Raw genomic sequence first — 24,880 nt, forward strand, 5'->3', positions numbered from 1 at the left:
TTATTTGGGCCTGTAATCCACATCATGGTTCAGAAAGGCTGCTAAAAATGCCGATGACCGGCACAAGAAAAACGAGTTTGCAATGTTTTTTGACCCGTTGGGGTTCAAGCGAATATACCTTTTTTGTGCTTCCTTCCTCTTTTTTTCTTTCTTGTTTTTTCTTTTTCTTTCTTGTTTTTTACTGTTGTCGGTTCGTTCCGGAGCCCTAGCTTGGAAAGCTGTTCCTGTTTAGTTTCGGTATAAATCGGAATGTGGGGGCACGGGAAACAGTCACCGCTCCTCGAGTTTTCCCTCCGAGGACCTCTTTGAAAATGCCGTACTTTTCAATCTCTAACTTTATGTCCAGCAGTGCTCTCCTTCAGGTTAGGTTAGGTTGGGTTAGGTTAGCTTAGGTTAGGGCTTGCTCCCTCTTGCCGACTTCCGAGTTAGTGCGAGCTCCGTAATAGAAAATCTGAAACGGTGCACTAAAAACAAATGTCACCTCTGTGGATAATAATTTGAAGCATATAGATGAAGGTTCATCTCATATCTAAACCGATTGCCAGCAATTCTGCTTTTTCTGTTTCTCGAAAGGAAGAAAAACAGCTGCATAAAAAAAAATACATCTTAGTGAATTATGCAAATTAGAATGCCAAAATACCTTGCAGATAAGGTTTTCCTCCACTCGCGTACGCGTAAGTGCGAAACTAATGTACACGTAGTCCTAGTTGTTTTATTTAAAAAAAAATCCCGATTAAAAACGGCTACGACCACGAAGTATGCGTTTGTGGCACCCCGCTTATTTTGTGTGTGTGTGTGTGTGTGTTTCAGCTTGGACAAACTTTTATAACAAAAGTCACGAGAGCACGTCATTTTCAGAGTTGTCATGTCCAGTAATTTCTTCTCCAACCGTATCTCTTTGGCAGTGAGCCACAACGTATTCAGTCTTCAAGCTTTCTTTCACCCGGAAGAACAGCTTACAGCTCTGCAGGCATCAGAATATCTGCACACAATAGGGGGCTACAATCTAGCCCTATAGGTGCCAACGTTTTAAATGGTACTGCGAACACAGTCATAGTACCCTATATCACGGCACAAAGCAATTATGTCAAAGTTATGCTTGTGGAGGCAAAGCCACGCTTGCCAAAGCCAAAGAGGCAAAGTGATGCTTATGGAGGGTGTGATAGAAATCCACCGATTCACCACATCCGATCTGTCATGTCGTGCCAAGAATGTGACGTAACGGTTCAAGAAGAGGATACACCCATAACCAAAACCAAGATTAGACTTTACTCCAAAAAAACCCAAAGGAATCACAAAAGCACAAGCGTGCACAACGTTACAACGTTCGAAGAAAAAAATATAAATGGTCAAAATCCGGTGATGAAATCTTTCTCGTCGTCGTATCCTTTCCTTTTGTCGTCGTCGTCGTTTTTAGTGAAATTTCCGCAACATACTCCCCCCCCCCCCCCCCCGAAAGCAGCTGCGGAGCTAGCTACTTTCCAAGACTGTTTCGAGAGGGTACAACAGTTGCACTGGTCTCCTTGTCGTCTTTCCAGTTGGGAGTAGCACAGAACATGCTCTGACGTGTCCATCTCGTCCGCGGTGGTTCTCCGTTACACGAACAGTTTTCCACATAAGTCGCGGAGTCTTTTCGTCGTGCATGAGCACAATGTCACCCTCCTTAAAGGGGCCGTAAACAGGTACAAAAGGTGCACATTTCTTTGTGTTATATTATTGGAACTTAGTCAGTGAAAACTCATTGGAATTACTAACGCTTAAAAACAAAAGGCGCTTGCATACAGATGAAATATTCACTGCACTCTTTCGCATTTTAGCTCCGCCCCGCGCTCTAACTTTACGTCATTTTGACGTAGCGCTTTCCTCACCAATTACGATTGAGTGTTCCACGTATGATTTTATTTCAAATGCGAAATTGGACTAGATGAACGTGAATCCTCTTCTATTCAAAATCTAAACAGTTACAGCCTCAAACTGAGAAAGAAATGCGTTTAATTTAGGTATCATACGTGCACTACGTTTTCTGGGTAGTAGCACGCAGCATACCACCTGCGCAAATGAATATCTGGGACTACAGTTCCGGAATCTTAGGTAGGTGCGCTGTGGAACATCTTCGTCATCTTCGAATGGCTCCGATAACTGGGCTGCCGTACTTTGGTTTGATCCACGCGGCATCGCGTCACCAGCTCGCGTGGTACACTGGATAGCGTGCTAGCCATGTCACGTCGTGACTGGGAGGAACCCGAGTTCGAATCGCGCATGTGATAGCAGCCCAGCTGTTGACGTTTGCGCCAGCCGGAGATGTTGAAGATGTCATGACGTTGAATTTCGGAACAACGGAGCGCAAAACGTCGTTTCACACAAACAAACTGAGCGCTTCGACTCACAGCTGATAACGAAGTATGTTTATTGGCTGGTAATTTGAAACGTCATGAGCGCAGCTGGGCCACCCGATTGGACGGCAAAACGCTACGTAGCCATATGACGTATGCGCTGTGGAGAGAGGCTCGCTGGTTACTCATCTTTGAAAGCAGTTATACGGGTCAATGAGCTGGTACGAGCCGAACGAAATGCATATTTGGGTATTATGAGCTGCGTTCTTTTATGGGGTATCATTATTTCAGAAATGTTTGGTGGCCTGTTTACGGCCCCTTTAATTTGATTGCTTCCGACTGGAGAAGCTATGTGTGCTGACCTTAGCTGCAGCAAGTAGTCGGCCCGCCACAGCTTCCAGAAGTGGTCGGCTAACAGTTGACAGTGGATCCATGTTCTGGTAAGCGCTTCTGAAGTAGAAACTACCTTCGGGTTAGTAGGAGGCTCGGGGAAAGAAAGTAGGCGTTTTCCGATGAGCAGGTGGGCTGGCGTAAGTGCCCGTGTCTCCGACGGGTTCGCTGCCAAGTAGGTAAGCGGTCGGGAGTTTATGGCTGCTTTGGCATCTTGAAGAACGGTCTGTAGCTGTTCGAAGTTGAGGCTTTGCTTGCCGAGTACCTTCCTGAGAGAGTCTTTGACACTTCGCACGAGCCTCTCCCACCAGCCCCCCCACCATGCCGCTTTCTCTGGGATGAACTTCCACCGAATCTGTCTTGAGGATAGATACCCTTGTGTTCTGTCGTGTCGCAGGACAGACCAGAGTGCTTTGAACTCCTTTTCGGCGCGTTTAAACGTGAGCGCGTTATCGGAGTAAATAGTGGATGGGATCCCGCTACGAGCGATAAAACGGCGCATAGCTAGCAGGAAGGAGTCTACGGTGAGGTCCGAGAGTAGTTCCAAGTGCAATGCCCTTGACGTCGCACAAGTGAATAATGCGACGTACGATTTGTCGGAGTTTTTCTTGCTCGAGACGTACAGTGGCCCGGCGAAGTCGATGCCCACTGTTTCGAAGGGGTGGCCTTGATGTACTCGGTCCGGTGGCAGCGGTGCCGTCGGAGACGTCGCTGCCTGCGCTCGAAAACGTCGACACGTACCGCACCTTGCGAGTACACTTTTCGTTAGTTGTCGAGCTTGCGTAACCCACCACCTTTCGCGAACGTCGTTCATAGTGGCCTGGACACCGCCGTGCTGGGTCCGCCGATGTGCGCCGTTAACGATCAGGTAAGACAGCCTATGACGTTTGTCTAAAATTATTGGGTGCTTTACAGTCTCTGTTTCTGGTGAAAATTCCAGGCGTCCCTTTAATCTCATGATCCCATACTTGTCCAAGTAGGGTTGCAACTTGCCAATCTTGGAAGCCTTCGGAATGGCGCAGCCACGTTTCAGTTCCTGCACCTCGTGAGGGAAGCTCTCTTGTTGAGCAACCTTTATCCAGTACTCATCGGCTTCATTGATTTCCTCGGCGGTAATCCACGGTGCGGACGATTGGGCTGCCTTCTTGCATCTGTCAATAAACCGCCTAGCCCAAGCGGTAACTCGTAGTAGTTTCACGTGGCTGCTAAAATCCTAGATATCCATTAGGGGCTCTACTTTTTCGAGAGTCACGTGCATCACCTGCGAAGAGTTACTGCAGGCTTCCATGTTCGATTCTTCCGATCGGGACGGAGCATCAAATTTTGGCCACTGAGACTCTCTGTCCTTGAGCCAGTTGGGACCTTCCCACCAGTGCGAGCTCCTTAACAATGCGTGAATTGTCATGCCCCGCGTCAAACAGTCCGCGTGGTTTTGTTTTCCTGGGCAGTACCGCCATTGATCCGCTGTCGACGCTGCCTGAATCTCCGTTACGCGGTTGCACACAAAAACCTTCCATCTTGCAGCTCGTCCTTTTATCTAAGTGAGTGCAATGCTGGAGTCCGCAAAGAAATATGTCGGAACAGACGGCATACGTAGCGCGTGTTTGACAAATTTTGCGGTTCTGGCAGCAATGAGAGCTCCCATGAGCTCCAGCCTGGGAAGCGATAATTTCTTGAGAGGGGCCAGGCGAACCTTAGAGAGAATCAACGTACATTGTACGTTACCGTCGTAGTCTTCACATCTGAGGTATGCACATGTCCCATACGCTAGTGGACTCGCATCGATAAAAAGATGAAGTTGTGTTGACGTAATCGTCTCTACACCTCTCTTCAGGTTCCGTGGAACAGATACATTAAGTAGATCCGCCAGTTCTGCTTCCCAGGAGTCCCAGTCACCTTTGACGCAGTCCGGTATTGGCTGGTCCCACCCCACACCTTGCTGCCAAAGTTGTTGGAATACCATTTTGGCCTTGATAGCGAACGGTGCGGCCATCCGAGTGGATCGAAGATATTCGCGACTGTCTGAAGCACCGAGCGTTTGCTGTCGCCTACTTGACTGAGTGCTTCGAGGACGCCCTGCGCGGATGAGGTTTTTGGCATCCGCATCCGACCCGCATCCGCGCACACGTTATCCGCATCCGATCCGCATACGCACCATACACAACAGTTTACATCCGCATCCGATCCGCTGAGCAAAACGCACCATCCGCATCCGATCCGCAAAAATCCGCACGTTTCGAAAGACGCGTAAAGACCGCCGGGAGCATGTTGGTATAATTTCGGATGCCTCCATGCTGTCACGGAAGGACTCAGTCATGACGACAAGCAAAGGTAAACCTTTCAACAAACGCGATATGGAGAGACTTCTGGAACGCGTGGAACGCTACCTCGTCGGCGCTCGCGCGGTTCGAGACGCCTGAATGCCTCCTCTCCCGTCTTGGCGCCGTGCATGGTCAAAGGTGAACCAGAGCATGCGCTCGCTGTCGGCTGTCGGCGCGCAATACAAATAAATTGCGGGTGGAAAAATGACTGCACGCGGTATATCCGCATCCGATCCGCTACCGATCCGCTGCCTTCGTAGCCGCATCCTATCCGCATCCGACCTCGAGCCATCCGCATCCGATCCGCACACCGCAGAAAGTGCTAAATTTTCATCCGAATCCGCAAGTATATTGCGGATATCCGCTTCCATCCGCGGATGGTGCAGGGCTCTAGTTCGGTCCATTGAAATTCAGTGTATCCAGTCTGGTGTCCCAAGTTAGTCCGAGTACTCTAGCTGTCTCGTCACCTTCGGTATCTCGAATCAGTTCATGTTGAGAAACTCCCGACTTCGTGCTATCGACGTGATCTTGAATTTCACTACAGTTTGATGCCCATTTCTTTAACGGCATGCAAGCGTCACGCATTATGGCAGTTGCGGTCTTTATGATGCATTTTGCCTCTTCTGCTGTATCGGTGCCGGTGAGCAGGTCATCAACGTAGAACGAGTCTGCCATCATTTGCGCAACTTCTTGTTCAGGTCCGGAGACATTCCTGAGGTGATGAAGCATCGTAGCTCCTAGCAGAAAGGAACTTGCCGACGTTCCAAAGGGCACCCGTGTCATCCTCCATTCGCAAATAGGAGGTAGACAATCGCTTGAGGTGGGTGGCTGCTCAAACCAAAGGAACCTTAGAGCGTCTCTGTCTTCACCTCTAACGGCGACTTGCAGAAAGGCCTTTTCAATATCGGCAACTAAGGCCACGTTGTTCAGGCGGAAGCGCAGTAGCGTCGATAGAAGGTCACAGTTTATCTTCGGTCCGGTTTCGAGACAGTCATTTAACGAACAGCACCCTGCTGCATGGGAAGACGCATCAAAAACAACTCTCACTCTTGTTGGTGTTGATCCCTCCCGAACTACGGCACGGTGAGGCATGTAGTACAACCGGTCACCCGTTTTTTTCCCTCTTACTTGTTCAGCAATACCGTCGCTCATGTATTTCTGAATAGCACGGTCGTATTCTTCAAGTTTCCTCTCTTTGTGCAGTCGTTTTACTAAGCTCCTCAGTCGACGTTCAGCAATGTCACGGTTGTCAGGTAAGTCGGACGCAGACGTTTTCCATGGGAGCGCAACAGTATACCTGCCGTTTTGTTTCGATACCGTGCTGAAGAACTGTTGGAGCACTCTGTCGTCATCTTGAACGGTGGTTTCATCTTTTATGCCGATGCCGTCAAGTTGCCACATTTGGCGTAGCGATCTGGAGTTTTCGCAATCACAGGCAGCATCGGTTCTTTGCACGCAAGTCAAGACTCGACGTAACGCAATCCACATCTTGTGAGTTTGTGGGGCCTTGAAAAGTCCACCCTAGTGTAGTCTCGATTCCCATGAAGTTCTCGTTGTTGTAGCACCGCTCGATTCTGCCGGTGACGAAGTTCCATAGCTGGTCCGCACCCAGAAGTAAATTAATCCCTCTTAAATTCGTTGTGTTCTGAAACATGAGGTCGTCGGCTATGACGCCGCCGCTTTCCTGAATTCTGGTTACCAGATCAATATTCAAAGGTGTGGCGATGATGTCCCTGCAGATAACGGGTACGATGACTGCCTTTAGCAGACACTCTGAAGGCGAGAACTGACTGCGTAGACTGAGTTCCACGACGTTACATTGTTTTCGTTCTGAACTTGCAGGAGTGTCGCCGAAAGTATTGAGCGTGAGCGTAACAGTGTCGATCACCTTGAGTTTTAGGTGATCAGCCAATTGCTTGCTTATGAAGGTTTGTTGACTGCCTCCGTCCACGACTCCTCTAACGTAGATGCACTTTCCTCTTCCGACGGCCCAGCATGTGAAAGTCTGTAGGACCACTGTGCCGTTCCTGCAAGCTCCTCCGGGTACTAGGACATTTGTGACATCCTCAGTTATGGTCCGTTCTTTCTTATCGGGCTTCCACGAAGGATCGCACATGGATGTTACGTGACGACCGCCGCACATTTAATGTAATGTCCCGCAGGATGCAAGTTTTACAGCGATTTCATATTTCAGCACAATATTTATAAGCTCTAAAAATAGGTGCAAGGGTACCATACAATGAAGTAGCTGGTACCGTAAATTTTAGACCTCTTCTTGGCGTGGGTGCTTGGCATAAAGAGTGACCTGCTAATAAACGTACTTTGGGATTTCTGAATGTGAAGATCAAAAGAGAGAAAGGAAGGCAAACAAGTACAACAGAGGGTGCCATTCATTTCTCGCACTTCTGATTTCAGTTACTTATTGCGCTTGGTTTTCTTCAGTTCCAACATTTGATAACCAGAATTTGCACTGTATATCCACGTGAATAAAAAAGATGCAAAAATGTCTGTGAGAAAATTTCACGGTATTTAAGAAAATGGCATTCTTAGGTTCCAGGGTATTCAAAGACCAGTGAAAACAAAGTGCTTGAAGTATTACGTCTAGATACATCTTTTGCAGCTTTTTCATGGCAAATTGTTGTCTAGGAAGGTGGGCGAATCAATGTGGATGTTCCTGAAATTAGAATTTTATTTCGTTACACTTTGAGATTACCGTATGCTGGTTACAAAAAATTAGGACCTCTGCTGACTCAAGTTATTCATCCGAGAGAAAATAGTTTTTTCTTGCAAACAAACAAACAATTTCTTCACATTCATATGCAGCTTATTTGCAGAAATGCGTTTCGAGAGTCCGTCCAGTACCTGTTCCCTGCGTTTATCAGAACGTAGGCTCACAAGGAAAACCACAGGCAGGTTCCGATTTCACGATTCTACGGTTCCGAGGCTGGAACACACACAAACACATACAGACGGATAAACACAACACATCCACACGGTATCGGAATCAGGCTTTTTCGTCGATCGTCACTTTTCAACTCTACGACTTCACAACCCAGGGCAGCTGCAGGAGAATGGCGATGTTCGCGACAATGGGACCAACACCGGGAACTCATTTGGTGACACGTCACGAATTCAGAGTTCGACATACTCAAATTTGACAGGCAAGCAGCAGAACAAATCATTAACTGCAGTGTCAACAGAATCCTGATAGCCGGCGGAGAATACAGTAAACGATTCGTCCAGACTCGGTACTCTCGTTCCCAGCCCACCGCAAAAAGCCTCACCCTGCGGGGAACTATTTTGAGACGCGGGAGCCAAAAGCCTTCGCTGCTCTGAGGCTGTCGTGCCTGTCGACCAATCAGAGACGATTTATTTTGAAAGTTTGAATCTGAAGCGTTTGTATCGCAAAAGTTCATTTTTACAGCTTTATCTTTACACCGTGGATTTTTTCGTGATTTATTTCGAGTAGTTTATTCTCGAAGTTTATTTTGCGAAGTGTAAACCAGAGTGATCCCCTGATATTCACGGGGCTGGTGTCATTTTTCCCGATATCGGTTGTTTATTGGCGTAGGAATGTGATCGAGGACTTATTTTGACGGGGAAAACATCCCCTTTGCGATAGCTCTGGTCCCGTCTTAGCGCGACTTTCTGCTTTCTTGATATAGCACGGGGAGAGCCGTTACAGACAGCGTCCTTGGAGTGCGCAGCACGTCCCGCGTCCCCTGCTCATTCAAATTTCGTGTTAGACGCGTTCGGACGTATGTTTGCAGGCCTCTCGCTTGGTAATCGTCTTTCGTCGTAGTTTTGGTGCCTTGGTGCGGCGACTGTTTATTGTGCCCTCCTAGTGATATCTCTTTCTGTGTGTACCTTGGAAGATATCCCCGGAAGCCGTTGGACTTCGTGAATTCAAGGTTAGTTGTGTGCCTGTAGTGCTATGTTTAGTTCACCTTTTGCTTGGTAGTGTTCCTAGCATGTGGGTTCCTATAACTTTATCTGCGCAGTGTGGTTATTACTATATTGATTCATATTTTCTTATCCTCAATCTGTTACCTCAGTGTGCTCGTTACTCTGCTGGTTAACTTGTATCGTCACTTAGCGTCAGGGGGAAGATACCACATGTGATGCTCCAGTCACACTGTTACTAATGTGGAAACTATTAATTTCAGACGATTTTGCCGGATTAATTTCGGTGAACAACACAGATGTGCCAACACGCACGAGACGTGGGAAAATCAACAGATACGTCGTGGAGATGTTGAAAGAGATCAAGTAAGTTAAGCTGAAGTGCGTTGCAGACCTCCTTACTGACTTGTATTTGTTTCGAAACAGGTAGAGCATACACTTCACCCATGCGACTACATTATATCCATGAAACGTTGTATGACGTCCGACACTATACCTTTCGCAAAAAAAAAATTCGGACAAGACTGCAGAAGAGATTGTATGAAGTATCTATAATCTTTGCATGCTCAGTCTTTCAATTCTCATACTTCTAGCCACCAACTATTTTTCTGTACGCCATTGGCACGTACAGTGTGCGCCCCTGCTGGACAAAGAGTGGCGACTCTGGTTTAGTAGTGTAGCACAGACTGCATAGTGACCCACTGCTCCAGCACGATTTGTGCTGGTCCACTGTTTCAGCAGGATTTCTACTGGTTCATTGCTCCAGCAGGATTTCTGCTGGTCCACTGCTCCAGCAGCATTTCTGCTGGTCCAGGTCCCAAATTACGTGTCTACTTGTCCTTCGGCGTCTGGCCTGATGGAATTTTTGATAGGGTATGCATATACGTGGCACTTGCATTGTTATTCGCTCTCTTTTCTTTCACTGTTTGTTCTTCGTCAGGCTGTGAATAAAGTATGCACTCTCATTCTTGTTGCAGGTACACTTTTCCAAAGCTGTGGGCAGAGCCGGCATCCACTCTTGGCGCATGCACAAACAAGCAGAGGAATTTGCGTACCTCCCGCAGTGTCCAAGCAAATGGCAATTTTGTGCCTCCCACTTCAGGCCAGCTGCCCCTGTGGAGGCCGGCTCTGGCTGTAGCTGAACTATTGCATCCGTTGCATCTGGCAGATCTCCGAAGTTTGTAAGCATGCATTCGTGCTTGTCATTCAGCTGTGGTCACATATTTTCACACATGAACACTGCAAACACCCTTTCTGAAAGGGTGTAGAGCAAGCTCAAGGTGTAGCATTACACCTAAAAGGGAGTCAGTTAGGATACCATCTTATTACACCAATATTGGTGTAAAAATACACCAATACACAAAGGGTGTATTTTCTTCGAGGGTGTTGCTATACACCTTAAAGGGAGTCAGTTAAAATACCATGGAATTACACCCAAAAGGGAGTTTTTCAGTTTACAGTGTTGCCCCCACTACCAACCTTCCCGAACCGCGCTCTCCGAGTCTCTTCGTCAGCTGGACTCTCGCCCCTTCTCCTTATCGAAATTGCTTGGTCCCTGGCCCAATCCAGCACAACAACGATCTGCGCCCAAAGCTCTTTTGACATTTCTGGACACCATCGGACTTCGATCGTTATTGTGAAGGGGCCCGTTATTTTATTCCCCACATCCCCACCAGCAATGGGGTAGAGTATCGCCTCTGGCGATGAACCTCCCCACTCTCCAAAGTCAAAATAGAGTAGTAGTAGTCCTTCTGACGTACATTTTTTTCTTTTTTTTTTGTCATCCTCTACCACCACACATTTCATTTTCTACCGCCCCTTTTCTTTGTTGCTGTCCTGGACTTCCACCTACGGACAATGGGTTTAAAATCGAAAAACAAACAAACAAACAAAAAAGACACCAGGGCTCCGAAGTTGACAAAGCGCACCTAGAAAGGAACTGACGCTGTCTCCCTAAGTAAGAACAGATGCTATATAGTGATTGTTTTGAGAGTTTCTGCGAATCCGAGAGTCTTGCTTGCCCATAAGTCAAATAAAAGGGTAACTTGTCTAGGATTAATTCAATTACATACACAAACAACGGTGAAGTGAGGAGTACCTTAGAGTATTAATTCACCATCAACATGATATCTGTGTGTCTTACTTATTTTGGTTTGAGACACTCCCTAGGTCCATAGAAAATGAAGCATACGCAGTGCCACACAATCGCGGGTTTCCCTCTCGTACTCGCAATAAACGGTCCATCTATAGACATTGTGTATTTCTATATACTTCCTACAGACACATGTATATACACAACTTATCGAGAAGTGGCGTATATACATGTGTCTGTAGAAAGTGTATAGAATGTTCATACAACTCGTGTATAGAATGTAGAAAGCAGCACTGGTTAGAAAAGTCATAGCTTGTCAATGGGACGTCTATGCAGCTTCTTTAGATTAAGTGGATAGAAGGTAGCCGTGAATAGATACTAGATACAGTCTATAAAATGAAATTAGGAATTCTATAGACAGGAAAAGCCAACTTTTGTAAGGCGTCTAATCAAATGCTTGCACCAAGGCTGTAACCAGCACGTCCTCCACAAATGAAATTCAGATTGCGTGATATCCGTACCCCGTTGAAGATACCCTCTTCGAGACAATACTCACTACAAAATGACAAAGTAATTATCTACCTACTCTTGAAAAAAGAAATAAAGAAATGAATATCTGTACAGCATCGACTGGAACCATAGGGCGCAAAATATTAAAAAACAAAATGCCACAAAAGTTTAAAAGCTACGACAGATCACGATCACATGCAGATCAGCCCTTAAATCTATAATTGAACACAAAAATACATAAAGCACCTTCTTCTCTATGTAAACCAAATTCCTTGACAACAATACTTTTGATGCCAAACCGCCCTCTTCCATTTGTTTTATTATGATATGTCGACATCTTGACAGCCATTCTCGAGAACATTTTTCGCGGAACTGACGTTGCAGTGATTCCCCGCACCCGCCGCTGTAACGCTTTGCACCGAAATGTCCGTGCGCCGAAATGTCCGTGCACCGAAACGTCCGTGCACCGAAACGTCCGTGCACCGAAACATCCGTGCACCGAAATGTCCGCACCGAAATGTCCGCACCGAAATGTCCCGCACCGAAATGCCGAAGTGCGACTCTTTCTCATCACATGACGGAATGGCACATAACATATTCTTCTCTCATTTCTGTTTTAGTCGAAGATCGCGCGTGCGATTAAGTGCACACTTGATATTTTTTTAAAAAAGTAATCCCTGATTGAGGGCTTCGTGCGCGATGCCTATGCAAGCGCAGGGCCTAAGGAGGTCGCCTTACTCGCGTACCCCTATCGCCGGCCCTGCGGACGCGCCGCCTCCTGCGCTTGCAGCTCAGATCTGTTCACATCAAATGTCGGCATCCCCGCTCGACGGCTATTGTTCGTGGAGCTGAACGTAAAAAGGCCGAGCGCTCGGCGTTCTTGCGTCGAGAAAACGTTGTATGCGGGTCGCTCTTCAGTCCCCTGGCCTAGATGGTCTGTGACCGATGCGACTTTACTGCACCCACCTGCGAAGAACGTTCGGCGTGATGGGTAGATTCGTACTCATCTCTACAACACATTAGCCTCGTTTTGCATGAATTTAAGAGGAGGATGTCGAATTGACTTGTCGAACTCGTCTCACCTACGTAAATGCAGTCGGGTTTGATTGACCCAGCGTCGCGTCGCGTCGAGTCAAGCCAACACGAAAGCAGGGAGAACATTGATGCGAATCGCCCGGGCTATAGGCTCGACTCGCTGGGCTCCGGTGCCATCGCCTCTGGTTGAACAGAGTTCATGTAAGCAGCGTTGGGTTAGGTTCGACTCAGCCAGCTAGTCAACTCGACTTACTCCTGTCGGGTTCATATAAACGAGGCTATGGTGTAATCATTTCGGGCCTGACGAGAACAACGCCAGCTCTCCCAGCATCGCGGCATTTCCTTTGAAGATGACCTGCACCTCGTCAGAGCCGCAGATTTGATAAAGCTCCAAAACATTTTATAATGTCGTTCTCGAAGGCCAAGGTTATTCACAAAATGTTTTAAACATCCCTCAGCACGTGCACATGTTTATTTTTAAACCCACGCTCGGCAGAGGAAATACCACTGATCTCGATTGTAAAAGGCTGGATCGCGGATGGGGAGCGCGAGCGTGAAGAAACCGGCCGCCATCTTACTGTACCCACAACAGTCGCCGCAGCGATCATGGCAACTTCTTGCAATTACGGTCGTACCAACCGTACTGGCAAGGTTACAGGGCCTAAATTTATACAGGTGAGTCACTCTTCATCGAGGAATAAATAGGCGTCCATTCTGTATATTTAGTTGACCATTATGAAGTGTTTTTTTGCCCAAAACGAGCACTGGATGCAGGTTGCTTGATCGCTCTTCCGACGTTCAATCGAGCACACTTGCATTTTACCCGGCGGCAAATACAGTTTGAGTGCATAATATGCTTGAAAGAACATGTTACACTACACAGGTAGTGTTGTCATCAATATATGTGCGAACACTCGAGCGCTTTTTTGCATGCATTGCTAGCATGGTACACGGTGTTCTCTGCGGAAGCAAGTGCCACATTCATTTCTTTGAATTACCTTCGCGCACAAGTTCGGTATTACGTCATAATGAGACCACGATTGTCACCTTTTTTCATGTATTGGTATTGTTTTGTGCCTTGGTTTGATTTTTGACAAAGAAACTACGTAACGGTGGTGTGGCGCGACTTCAATAACGCCTTTGTGTCTGAGCTGTATCGTCAGCTTGTTACGATAGTAATAATTTGTAGCGTGTCGTGCTATTTGTAGCAGTTTTTAAGGCAAAAGTGGTCTCTCAATACAGGTTTCGTCATGAGGGCTACCCAGTGAATAATCTGTGCAGTGTGATACGGCTGAGTGTACAGGTAAGCATCACGTTCCTCAACCACTGGTTTCTACTTTACAGGAAGGAACAACCTCAGTGCACGCACTGTGGTTAGCCTCTCTCAGTTTTGCATATTTTCTTACATGTTCACACCAGAAACACACCTTAGACTTTAGGCTCCTTCACCCAGCAATATAATAATTAGAGATTATAATTATTTTTAGAAGAGTTCCCCATATTCTTTTTAGAATAGTTTTTCATCTTTTTAATTTTTAGAAGATACAGGGATTGTAAACCATGTTTTAAGCTGATGTTTTAACATTTGACCAATGCATTTATTAAACAACATATTCATTTTTAACTGGTTGCACCCAAACCAATGTTTTGATGTATACCGTATTTTCACGCGTATAAGCCGCACCGCAGATAAGCCGCAGGACGCGTTTTTAGGAATGTTTTGAAAATTTTCCGGCAGATAAGCCGCACTCGCAGATAAGCCGCGGGCAATACGAGACGACTCCTATGTGCGACAAAGGAGACCTTAGAGCAATGCCATAAACCCTGTGGTCCATACTCCGGGATCGGCATAGTGGACAACAAAGGAGGTCAGTTCTAGAGTTCTACCAAGATCGGATTGTGCCCTTGTTGGGCGCTTTTCATGTATTGATGGGTCAGTGGTCTTCCAGAAGGCATGAATCACTGTCACCACTTTCGTTAAAGCTGCATGGGGCAATCTACTCGAATGTGGACCCATCCCTGTTAGGCACCGTTCGTGCATCAGCAGGGCAGTGCTATTCCAGAGACACTGTCGACTCTTTCGTTAAAATCAGTGTATGGGGCAAATACCTGACAAAAAAAAGTCATCAGATAAGCCGCACAGCGCCCATGAGAAAAAAAAATCGCGCATAAGCCGCGGCTAATACGCGTGAAATTACGGTATTTCCTTTGTTGTCGATGCACCATAAAAATTGGAATAATCATCATCAATGCAGGTTACTTCACAGCTGCCTCGACATACTCAAGAAATGGGTGCAGAACCTGCGTAATGCCCACAAACTTTGACTACCACAGCACCTCCAGAAAGTAAAGGCATATGTGTCACATGGGATTTTTAAAGGCATTCACAGTATATAATACCTTGTATGAACTGTTGTAGATCTAAGCAGCCTCTACAGTACACTCTCAGAAATTAAAACTTGTCATGGAACTGTGATAATTGTTTCAGTTAATAGGCATGCACATATACGCTATAAGAAGAAAATTATTTATTGAGAATGCACTTCTCTGGCTACTCATGTTGTTTACATCTACTGTTGATCACATTCATTTATCACATACAGTGAAACCTTCCTATGTTGGACACCACGGTGCAGCAGAAGCGTGTCCTACTTATAGAGGTGTCCGAGTTACAGAATATGAGGGAAACAAAAAATGGAAAAGATCACAGCTGTGTTGCCGGAAATGTCCCCCTTCTTCAATTTATGGTCCTGAGTGGTACCTGGTGGCAGTGGTACCTACTACCCACTCTTCACTGATAATTATTACTGATTTTAGTAGATTCAATTCTGTTCAGATTCCACTCAATGGCATTACCTCTGGAGCTTTTTGAGCAGCGATGACTTGTCTCTGAAGCGTCAGCCCACTTTTCGTTGCTTTGGTGCAGTGTGCGTTCAAAGGCTCTAGACAAACCGAAGACAAATGCTCACACAAAAAATTACGATGTACGCTGACAGCACTTGTTTTTGGACTCGGAAAAACTAAAGCAACGAAGGGTTTTGTCCGACTTAGCAGGGAAAACCCTGTCCAACTTACGAGATAGGGAGGTGTCCGATATAGAGAATTTCGTCCCCGTGTAGTTTCAATGGGAGCAATGAAATCTTGTCCGACATGGGGAGTTGTCCGACTTTGGAGGTTTTACTGTATTATATTCTTATATATTATTATTATATTATCACATATAGACATATTATCACATATCACAAGAGATAATTTAAAATTTAGCATATATGAGAAAATATCAGGAGGGGAGTTGCTATTCATTGCTCATTCCAACCTAAAATTGAGAGAGCGTACCTGACCATTGTCATTCCTAAAATATATATTGCCATTGTAGCAAGGTCACAAAACAATAAATGTAGTCTTTTGCGACCTCCCTGCACGTTCGTTGTATCCTGAAACGCATAAGTGCAAGAAATAAATCTTGAACTTGAATAAACTTGATGTTGTATAAACTTGACATACAATGTTGAATAATCTAACGAATGATATAAAATATTAAATAAACTTGAACTCGTATATTCTCTTTACTCATCATCAGTGATCTTCATTACAAAAGCATATCGTGTTAGACTTTTTCGTTTGCGTTTCACAGACTGGGTACACGAGGGCCAAAATGACAAAATCACAACTGTTTCAAGCTCCAAATAGTCCTGTTGCAATTTGAAGACCATACGTGGAGCTGCATTTTTTTGAACATGCTCCACATAACAAGCATGACAAAGTCAGCACTGGATAGCAGGACCCCGTCCCCAAGCAGCTTTTCTCACGCTGCACTTGTATTCAACAAAAGCATGTGAGTGCAGGAGATGGACATTCAGTTTGGCACAACCGCGCCTGCAAATAATCAGAACAAATAAAGGAAGAAGCAAACAAACATAGAAGGACTGTACTTCAAAAAGAGATAAGTCCTGTGTCTCAAGGAGGTGTTACCACTTTCTACGTAACTTAATTGATTAAGCTTACATCACTACCTGATTAACTGTCCTAACGAGTGTGATCTAATTGCGTGAAGTAATTATTTGGGCTGCTTCTGTGTGTCCATATTTGCGAGGCAAAGCACCCCTGTCGTTTACTAAAAGACTCTTTCTAAGGCGATGCTTGATATAAATCATACTAAACGCATACACGGCTAAAACAACGGCTGGGATTCTACAGAACGATCTCTTCCTGCCATGCGAGTATATCTTTTCCCGGACCGTTCTTTATGGAACCATTTTTGTCCAGAACGCAGTACGGGATATTATATACAAGGCTGTTGTTAACCTCAAGTCGTCTCTTATTGAAATATTGGCTGGGAAACGTGCTGTAGTACAATCCCCAGCGCTGCACTGCAGTGACGGTCTAGTTTCGGAATGCAAAACATAACGTAATTAAGAATCGAACGCCAGGACACCTGTGAAACACTGTTAGGATACATCAATATACTGTAACCTTACAAAATTGTGTGATGACAAACAACGATCAATGCTAGCAGCGCAATAAATACTCACAATCTCTGTTGCCTCCCATTGTTTTCTATGGGCACACACAGCACTTTAGGGCCCACCAACATGGCGGCGCGAAGGCACGCCTCTCCCCCACGAGCCCCTCTCCCATGCGCGATCCAGCCTTTATACATAGAGATCAGTGGGAAATACGGGCACTCCTTCTTCTGCTTCTTCTACCAAGGAGATAATGGCCGTGAGCCACTAAGGGAGATTGGCCAGGACAAAAGGAACAAACTATGTCTGTCTATGTCTATGTCTCTGTAGTAGTGGTGGGGAGTAAGGCCAGGTCAGACATACGTACTGATGACATATATATGACGTATGACAACTAATGCATGAACAAGTGGGTATGCATGTATGTAGGAATATGCTCTGCACGACCTTCTTCCTTCGTGAACCATGGAGGGAGATTGACCGGGGGTGGAGATTTATTAGCAGAAAAAGAAGAAAAGGCAAAGGAAAGATAAGAGGATAAGAAGGGAAAGGTACTTGCCTAGGCTGTAACAATGTAACCTGGATGTATCCCTATGAACCAGCATATGTACGTTCCCTTCTGCATTCATCCTTCTTTTACCCTTTGTTAGTTTACCCTTAAAAATATAATCCCCCCACCCTTTCTGCATTTATCAACTTCGTCGTGGCGACCTCGTGATCGATGTCCGTTGCTAACAACACAGGTAGCTGTAGCACGTTGTATCATTCCTATGTATTACTCATGCTTCCTCTCTCACACGCATACTTTTTTTTATTCATAATGCTACATCGCCATAAGGCATTACAGTTGGAAGGAGGTCAGGTATCGTCAGGCACATTTCAAAAGAAAGTGATAACATGTACGAGACATATACAATATTATTCAGCGTCACCCGTGCGCAGTCGTTTATAAAATAAGCCAACACTAGGCTGCTCAACAACAGAGCTAGGCGAGCCGTTCCACAGTTTTATAGTCTAATGAAAAAAATAAAATTTAAAAACATCTGTCCTCGTATCATACTCACATATCTTTTGAGCATAATCAGTTCTACTGGATCTGTATGGTGATGTTTGCAAATACTTCGAATGGTTTAAAATGGTTTGGTCGTGATGAATACTGTACAACAATTTTAGACGAATGTTCCTTCTACGTGTTGACAGTAAAGGCCATTACAATATGGTTTTCATTTCGGTAACACTATCTGCAATACGATGCCGATTGCACACAAACCTGACTGCATCATTTTGTATTTTTTTCTGGTTTACTTGCACAGAATGAGTAATATGTGTCCCAAATGACACGCGCATATTCAAGTATCGGTAATTACAGCCATCACAGCAATGGTGCTATTGTTGCACACTCAGAATCGCCAATCACCTGTTTTACAGTCCAAGAGCATATTACTCCGCGGAGTTGATAAATTGGGCTCATGTAAATTAGTACTGGTATTGGGGTATTATTAGAAATCTACAAAATAACAACAACAACTTTATTGTGATATGATGAATGAGCAGTTTCACCACCAGGGGCGATACTGTACCCCATTGCTGGTGGGTATGCGGGGAAAAACCGGCCTTCAGGATATAGAAAGGTATTTACGATAACGGTCCTGAAAGTATGACAAGCCAATTGCAGCTTCTCTTCCAACAGGATTGCAAAGCTACGATTTGACAACTGCCGATGTACTAAAAGTCGAAAGGTACGCTACAGTTGAATGGCATGGTCTCATTATCCAACACAGTTTATTTGTTTCCTTTCGCGAAGAAGCTTATATATCTTCGCGAATTCGTATGCAGTTCATTTTTGAAGCACCTTACATTTCCTACGCCATTACCCTACAACTGAGTATACATCAATACACGAACGAGGCAACCGGTACACACGGCAACCATAGTTGTAAGGGGACTCTCCTTCGTTGAAACCTTTAACCCCTCGATCAGGTCACGGAAATGTTTTCTTTGCAGGCCACGGGCGACAGACGCTGCCCTGTCATTCGGAGATAGCGATGACGAACGGAGAGCGGGCTGGTCCAGACAATAAAAATAAAAAATAGCTAGGAAGCAAGCGAGCTGGTGAAGATGATGCATGATGTAAAACCCCGAGAGGAGGGAACACGAAGGGACAGACACAAACACGAAGTCTCAAACACATCTGAAAATTGTACTTGTGAGCCAAATTTATGCGTATTTTAGGAAAATCACTGTTCTTGGAGGGCAACACAGATGCAAACAATTACAAAATTGGGGTTTCCAGAGATGAATATCAGCGCTAGTTGCCAAATGAAGGAATGATCACGGAGAAGTCGTTTCATATAATCAAAGCTCGCCCGAGATGCCAGATTTTCTTGGGAACCGGAAAAAATGTTCCCGAAAAAAATGTCCCCGGAAGAAATGTCCGCGGAAAAAATGTTCCCGGAAGAAATGTCCCCTGGAAAATATGTCCCCCGGAAAAAATGTCCCCTCGAGAAACATCCACTCTTGGTACGCGTGGAATTTTTGCGAAATCCCCGGTTGCGATATTGCAGGTCTTGAAGTCCTCCGGCTCAAAATAAATGCTAAAATTCCTAACCACTTACTAATTGTTTTTACTTTGAAAGCTCGACCTACTTTCACTTACGATTTATCGTAGGGAATACACCGCAATCAATTTCACGTTCGTTGATACAACGTGACACGGTTTCGAATCCTGTCACCAGGTGTGCTCTCTGAGGTTTTCCCTGGGTTTTCCGTTGGACTTTCCTGATGAATGTCGGCTCACTTAGCCCTGAAGTCGGGCCAGGAAGCATACTAACCCCCTGTCACCCTCCCTCCTGCTGTCCTCTGTCCACGCCTGTACACCGCGTACAGCAATGGTTGCTTCGCAGCGCTAACACGGAAAAACATTTTCTCTGCTAATTAGCACAAATGTGAAGTGTCACAGAAAGTAGTACGCAGTCCAGTTTCAACAAATCAGGAGAGAAGACGTCATTTGGATTTACCAGGAGCATGTCAAGTTCTTTTTTAGAAGTGTGCAGATCGACGTGCACGGTGATGTGTAAAGAGGAAAATAAAATGCGGGGGGAAAGCAACAAAATTGACAGACAAAAATATATTTCAATATGTCTAGCGGTATCACATCTCGGGAGCCCCATGACTGTACAGGCCGCATTGTTGCAAGACACAATGAAGTAAATTCACCAAAACTGACGCACAGCGACTACCTAGGCAAAGAAATGCTATGTGTGAATAGTCATTTTAAAATGGAATTGAATACGAATAAATTAAGTGACTCGTTGAATAACCGTAATGGGTTACATATACAACATATATTGGAATACAAACATGTACGGTACGTATATGTATGCGTAAGTATAGCGCTTACTCTTTTTTTTTTTTTTCTCCATGTGCCGGGTCTCTTCAAATATATTCAGTTTAGTAAAAGCATCAATTCGATTTGGAATTCGAACATTGAATTCCATATTTGATTAGGAAATGGAACAGGATATACGATTCCTCGCTTCAGTGCTCGAAAATCCAAGCATTCACACCGTCCTATATAGTAAAAAGTCAACGTCCGAAGTCAACCAGTCCACGCGTACCAAAAGTGAATTTTCCTCAGGGGACATTTTTTCCGGGGACGTTTCTTCCAGGGAACATTTTTTCCGGGGACAATTTTTCCGGGGGCATTTCTTCTGGGGACATTTTTTCCGATGACATTTCTTCCTGTACCCGATTTTCTTCCCCGGAAAAAAATGTCCCCAGGCAGAACCGTCCCCAGGGAAAAATGCCCCCCGGAGAAATCGTCTCCGCAAGAACGAAAGCCGTTTGATCGAACGCGGGACATTTGGTCGAAAGTCATTTGATCGAACACCGTTTGATCGAAACGGCAGCGGTCGTTCGATTGATTTTTTTATTGCTTCGTTTGGAGCAGATGCATACTCTAAACAAGATTGAACTAAAGTTTTACATGGCTGTTAATGCAATATCTGTATTTTATACTATGGCGAAATTTCCTTCTTAGCATTCAGACTTCGAGTGCCTTTCGTGCACATATCACTATCCCATTTCGGATCCCAGCAATGAAAAGGGTGCCCAGAAGAAGCACAGACTATTGGCTGCTCCCAACTTGAAGACATTTTCTTCGGTATGTGTCCTACAGCTGCGGGGGATACTTCCGCATTGTTCTATTCAATTCAATTCAGTTTTATTCAATTTTATTTCCTTTCGGATGGGAGAAAGTAAAAAGCCAGAAGGCTGTGCTGTTCGTGAATGACCAATAAAACCTTTCTGCGAATGACCAGTGGTCTCCCCTCTTTAGCTGAAAAAAAAAGCAAGAAACAAACAAAAAAGGAGAGGACACTGATTGCCTCATGCTCCATATGTTCGAATCAAAAGTTACAGAAAAAGAGGTGCTAAGGACACGCTGCGAGCTTCGAACTCCCTTTGAAAAAACGTCTTTCGAACAAACGGCGTCGATCAACCGGCTTTCGATCGAACGGCTTGCGACCAAGCGGTCTTCGATCAAACGCCTTCTCCAAACAGCTTAGGATTTCGGAATAACTCTTTGAACTCAATCTTTATGTATAAATGGACAAGATAAAATGAACGGAACTTGACGCGTGACCAGGTCTCGGAGCACGATTTCCGTCTCATAACGCTCTGATTATTACCCGGAAACTTCAGTACTATATTTTTAGACAATCCTTGGTTTTCGCAGGGTACTTCACATTACACCAGACCTTTCGTTCAGCGTAGACACTAGTTCAGCGGAGAATCCCCAGTGACCCGGAGCTTTTCCTTATCTTCTTCAGAAGGCCTCCGTTTGTTCGCCGTCCAAAGACAGACGGGTACAGGTTTTGGGTCATCCAACGTTCAACTAGCAAGGATTGTCGAAAGATGGAAAATCCAGGGAACCGGTCTCGAAAAATTGGCCGTATCTCAAAATAACGTGATCGAAGTCCCCGTTGAAAAATAAACTACTGTAAATAAATGTTATCTGGCTGTTTCTGCGCGGAAAATGCCAAAGCCCACTTAGACTAACCTGAACATGAAAATGCAAACACCGAACTTACCTTATAATCAACTAACTAACGTGCTGTTCCGTCGCGTCCGTTTCATTTATCTCCTATTTCTTAATTTTATTTATTTATTTATGTATTTCCGGAATAGCAAGCCGACGTCCCGTTTGGCTGACCTTTAGCCTGTTTTTTTTTCCTTTTCGTCTAATAAATATATACCCCCTCCCCCGTCGCTGTCGTTGGTTGTCGTTGGTTTTCCTTGCTTCGCGAACGTGAATTTGGGTTCCGGAAAAGACTGTTGCTCATTGCGTGGGCGGAAATAATTGTGCGTCGGCCGCTTGATCGATTTTTCTTATTGGTTCACGTGGAGCGTTCATGAAAAAAAAAGAGAAAATAATAAAGATAAAAATAAAAATAAATCGATCAATAAGAGAAAGAAATAGAAACAACAAATAAAGCTGCAGTTCTAAGTACCGTGATCCTAAGAAACATTTATCTGTGTGTAATCCGCTTGCTGGCTGTTTCAACATTACGAACACTAAAGGGCAGTCCTGTTGAACGTTACTGGAATGTTTGTGAAGTCGGCCTTCCACTAACCGTAAATACGAGAGATGCTCGTTAGCCTTATGAGACAGTTGACTGAGTAAGCACAAACCCGAAACGGCAAAATCGAGCAAATTGACGTTTCATGTCAAGCTAATAAACTCATCTCACCGAAAAGAAGAGGTTTATTGGTCTCGGTGGTCTCTTACATGGGCCGCGACAATTCTGGCTCGTCTACCCAACGTTCAATTCAATTCAAGCAGACAAAGTGAAGCCCGTAGACCCCTACACAACCCCCTGAGCCCACCATAACCACATATAATGTGCAATAAAACCGCACCCAACCTGGTGCTATTTTGCTCCACCGTCCTTTACAAACACGGCACGGCCCGTCTGATGTGTCGCTGGTGACTCGCTTTTGTGTGCGCTTCTGCTTTGCTGGAAATATCCTAGGAAACAGGAAAATTTGCTGGAAAATACTACACAATATGCACAAAATAAATTCCTGAGGAACAGGCATAAAGCCACCTAATAGTTGACTTATCATTTTTTAAATCACATTAAATTTAAATTGCATTCAATTAAAATTACATTAAATTGTCGCGTCTTGCCCCGTGCATGTCATCGGACGCATTATTTTTTCTGTTCAACAGTGAATAACCAAGAGTGCCCATATTTTGTATATATCTAGAAGAATGAATAAAAAAAAACGGGATGTGAACTTCCATTGACAGAAAAGGCTGCGAAACGCTGCCGCACTGATTGCTACAAACGGACTACAGAAAATCGCGCCTTTTTGTCGAGTCTTTACATTCCAGTCAGAAGTAACCGATATTTTTCTCCTAAACGCATACAACAGTACGTACAATTCTCACGTGCATTAAACCGGGCATGTAGAGCCGCCCATGAGTAAAGTTTCAAGAGCATGCAGCAACGCGTCTCTGAGACAGGCGGCGTCGAGTAAAGAATGTCGCGTCTTGGCCCGTGTCTCATCTTGCCCCACCTTACCCTATATGTTACCAATCAAAGTGAGAAAAAAACGATCCGCAACACGCGTAGTCAAGTAGCGCGAACAAAAAATCATCTATACGCAAATATCGCTGCATAAATCAGCTGTTTCAAGGACGACTCATAAAGAAGAAAGATGGCAGATTCTGTACTTTCGAGACTTTCGAATCCGATGTTCGTAACTGGGATGTTACCATTACCGTTTGAATATATTGCATTATTTGCGCATTAAGATTATTAGCGGTATTTGGAGCACGCGAAGTTCATGCGGAATTGTGCAGAGGAACCATCCAGATTGGGGCTCCCAAGTGAAGCTCCCTCAACAGGCCGAACTGGAAAGTTTGAAACCTCAAGGGACAACAACAACAACAATAAATGATGACGATGAGATGGGGTGTTTCACCGCGGCGGCGCGGTACCCTACCACATTGCACGTGAAACATTATACGAGGAGGATGAATGAAAATACGAGAAATAATTAAAGCGACTGGAGCAATCCAGTGGACGACAGGAAGTCCATGAACAGGTGAAGAACCCGATGATGGAGCACAGGATCTTCACGGGGACAATGAGTGCAGATAAATTAAGTGGTGTCTTGGTGATAGGGGCAAGCTCATCACACAGAATCCGCCTTTGCGGGCAGTAGAGTGCACGTTCCATAAGAATGTGCTCAGAGTTCACAACGACACCGCAAGTTGAGCAGAGGCTTGTGTTCCAGCATCTGATCATGCACTGGAATTGTGGGGTGAAAGCCACATTGAGGAGGAGTCGACGCAGGAGAGACCCCAAAGGAACCTGACAATATTTACCCGCAAATATGCATTTAGAAGCATCACTATAAGAAAAACAACGCACTACACGCGCTCTTTGATTTTCAATACGCGCATCCCGTGGCGGTAGGTAGATGATGCATGCCTTACCAGGCGAAAGGTGTAGCGTGTCTTGTAGCGTCTTTGAAATGCCGTACAGAACGTTCAGTTGCTCAGTTTCTTGCAAAGTACATGGAGTATTTGCGCTAACTCACCAGGTAGAGGGCTTCAGCCAGCGCTTCAGTGCATCTGGTGAAGCCTACTTTACAGGTCAGAAATTTGGAACCAAAATGGAAACGAAACTTGCACCATATGTTTCGCTATAACACCGACAACGTCCCACTAGAGAACGAATGCAAAGCGGTAAGAACGGAACGTGCTGCACGCACTTTTCTATTCCTAATACATGGCTTCTATGGGAGCAGTATCAGGTGAAG

The 24,880-nt window shown here is 45.1% G+C and overlaps 1 protein-coding gene across 1 annotated transcript; it reads right to left on the reverse strand.

Annotated features, from left to right (window-relative positions):
- Nucleotides 1–5,434: 5,434 nt before the first annotated feature.
- Nucleotides 5,435–6,445, reverse strand: LOC135384503 (uncharacterized). The gene has a single exon (XM_064613705.1). It carries the CDS (start codon nt 6,443–6,445, stop codon nt 5,435–5,437), a length of 1,011 nt encoding a protein of 336 aa, XP_064469775.1.
- Between the last annotated feature and the right edge of the window lie 18,435 nt (nt 6,446–24,880).

Source organism: Ornithodoros turicata, chromosome 2, assembly GCF_037126465.1.
Source record: "Ornithodoros turicata isolate Travis chromosome 2, ASM3712646v1, whole genome shotgun sequence".
NCBI classification, from domain to species: domain Eukaryota; kingdom Metazoa; phylum Arthropoda; class Arachnida; order Ixodida; family Argasidae; genus Ornithodoros; species Ornithodoros turicata.

Bases quoted from the DNA above. Each gene is read 5' to 3' on its own strand.
- LOC135384503 (XM_064613705.1), bottom strand. From the start codon at position 6,445: ATGTGGCAACTTGACGGCATCGGCATAAAAGATGAAACCACCGTTCAA.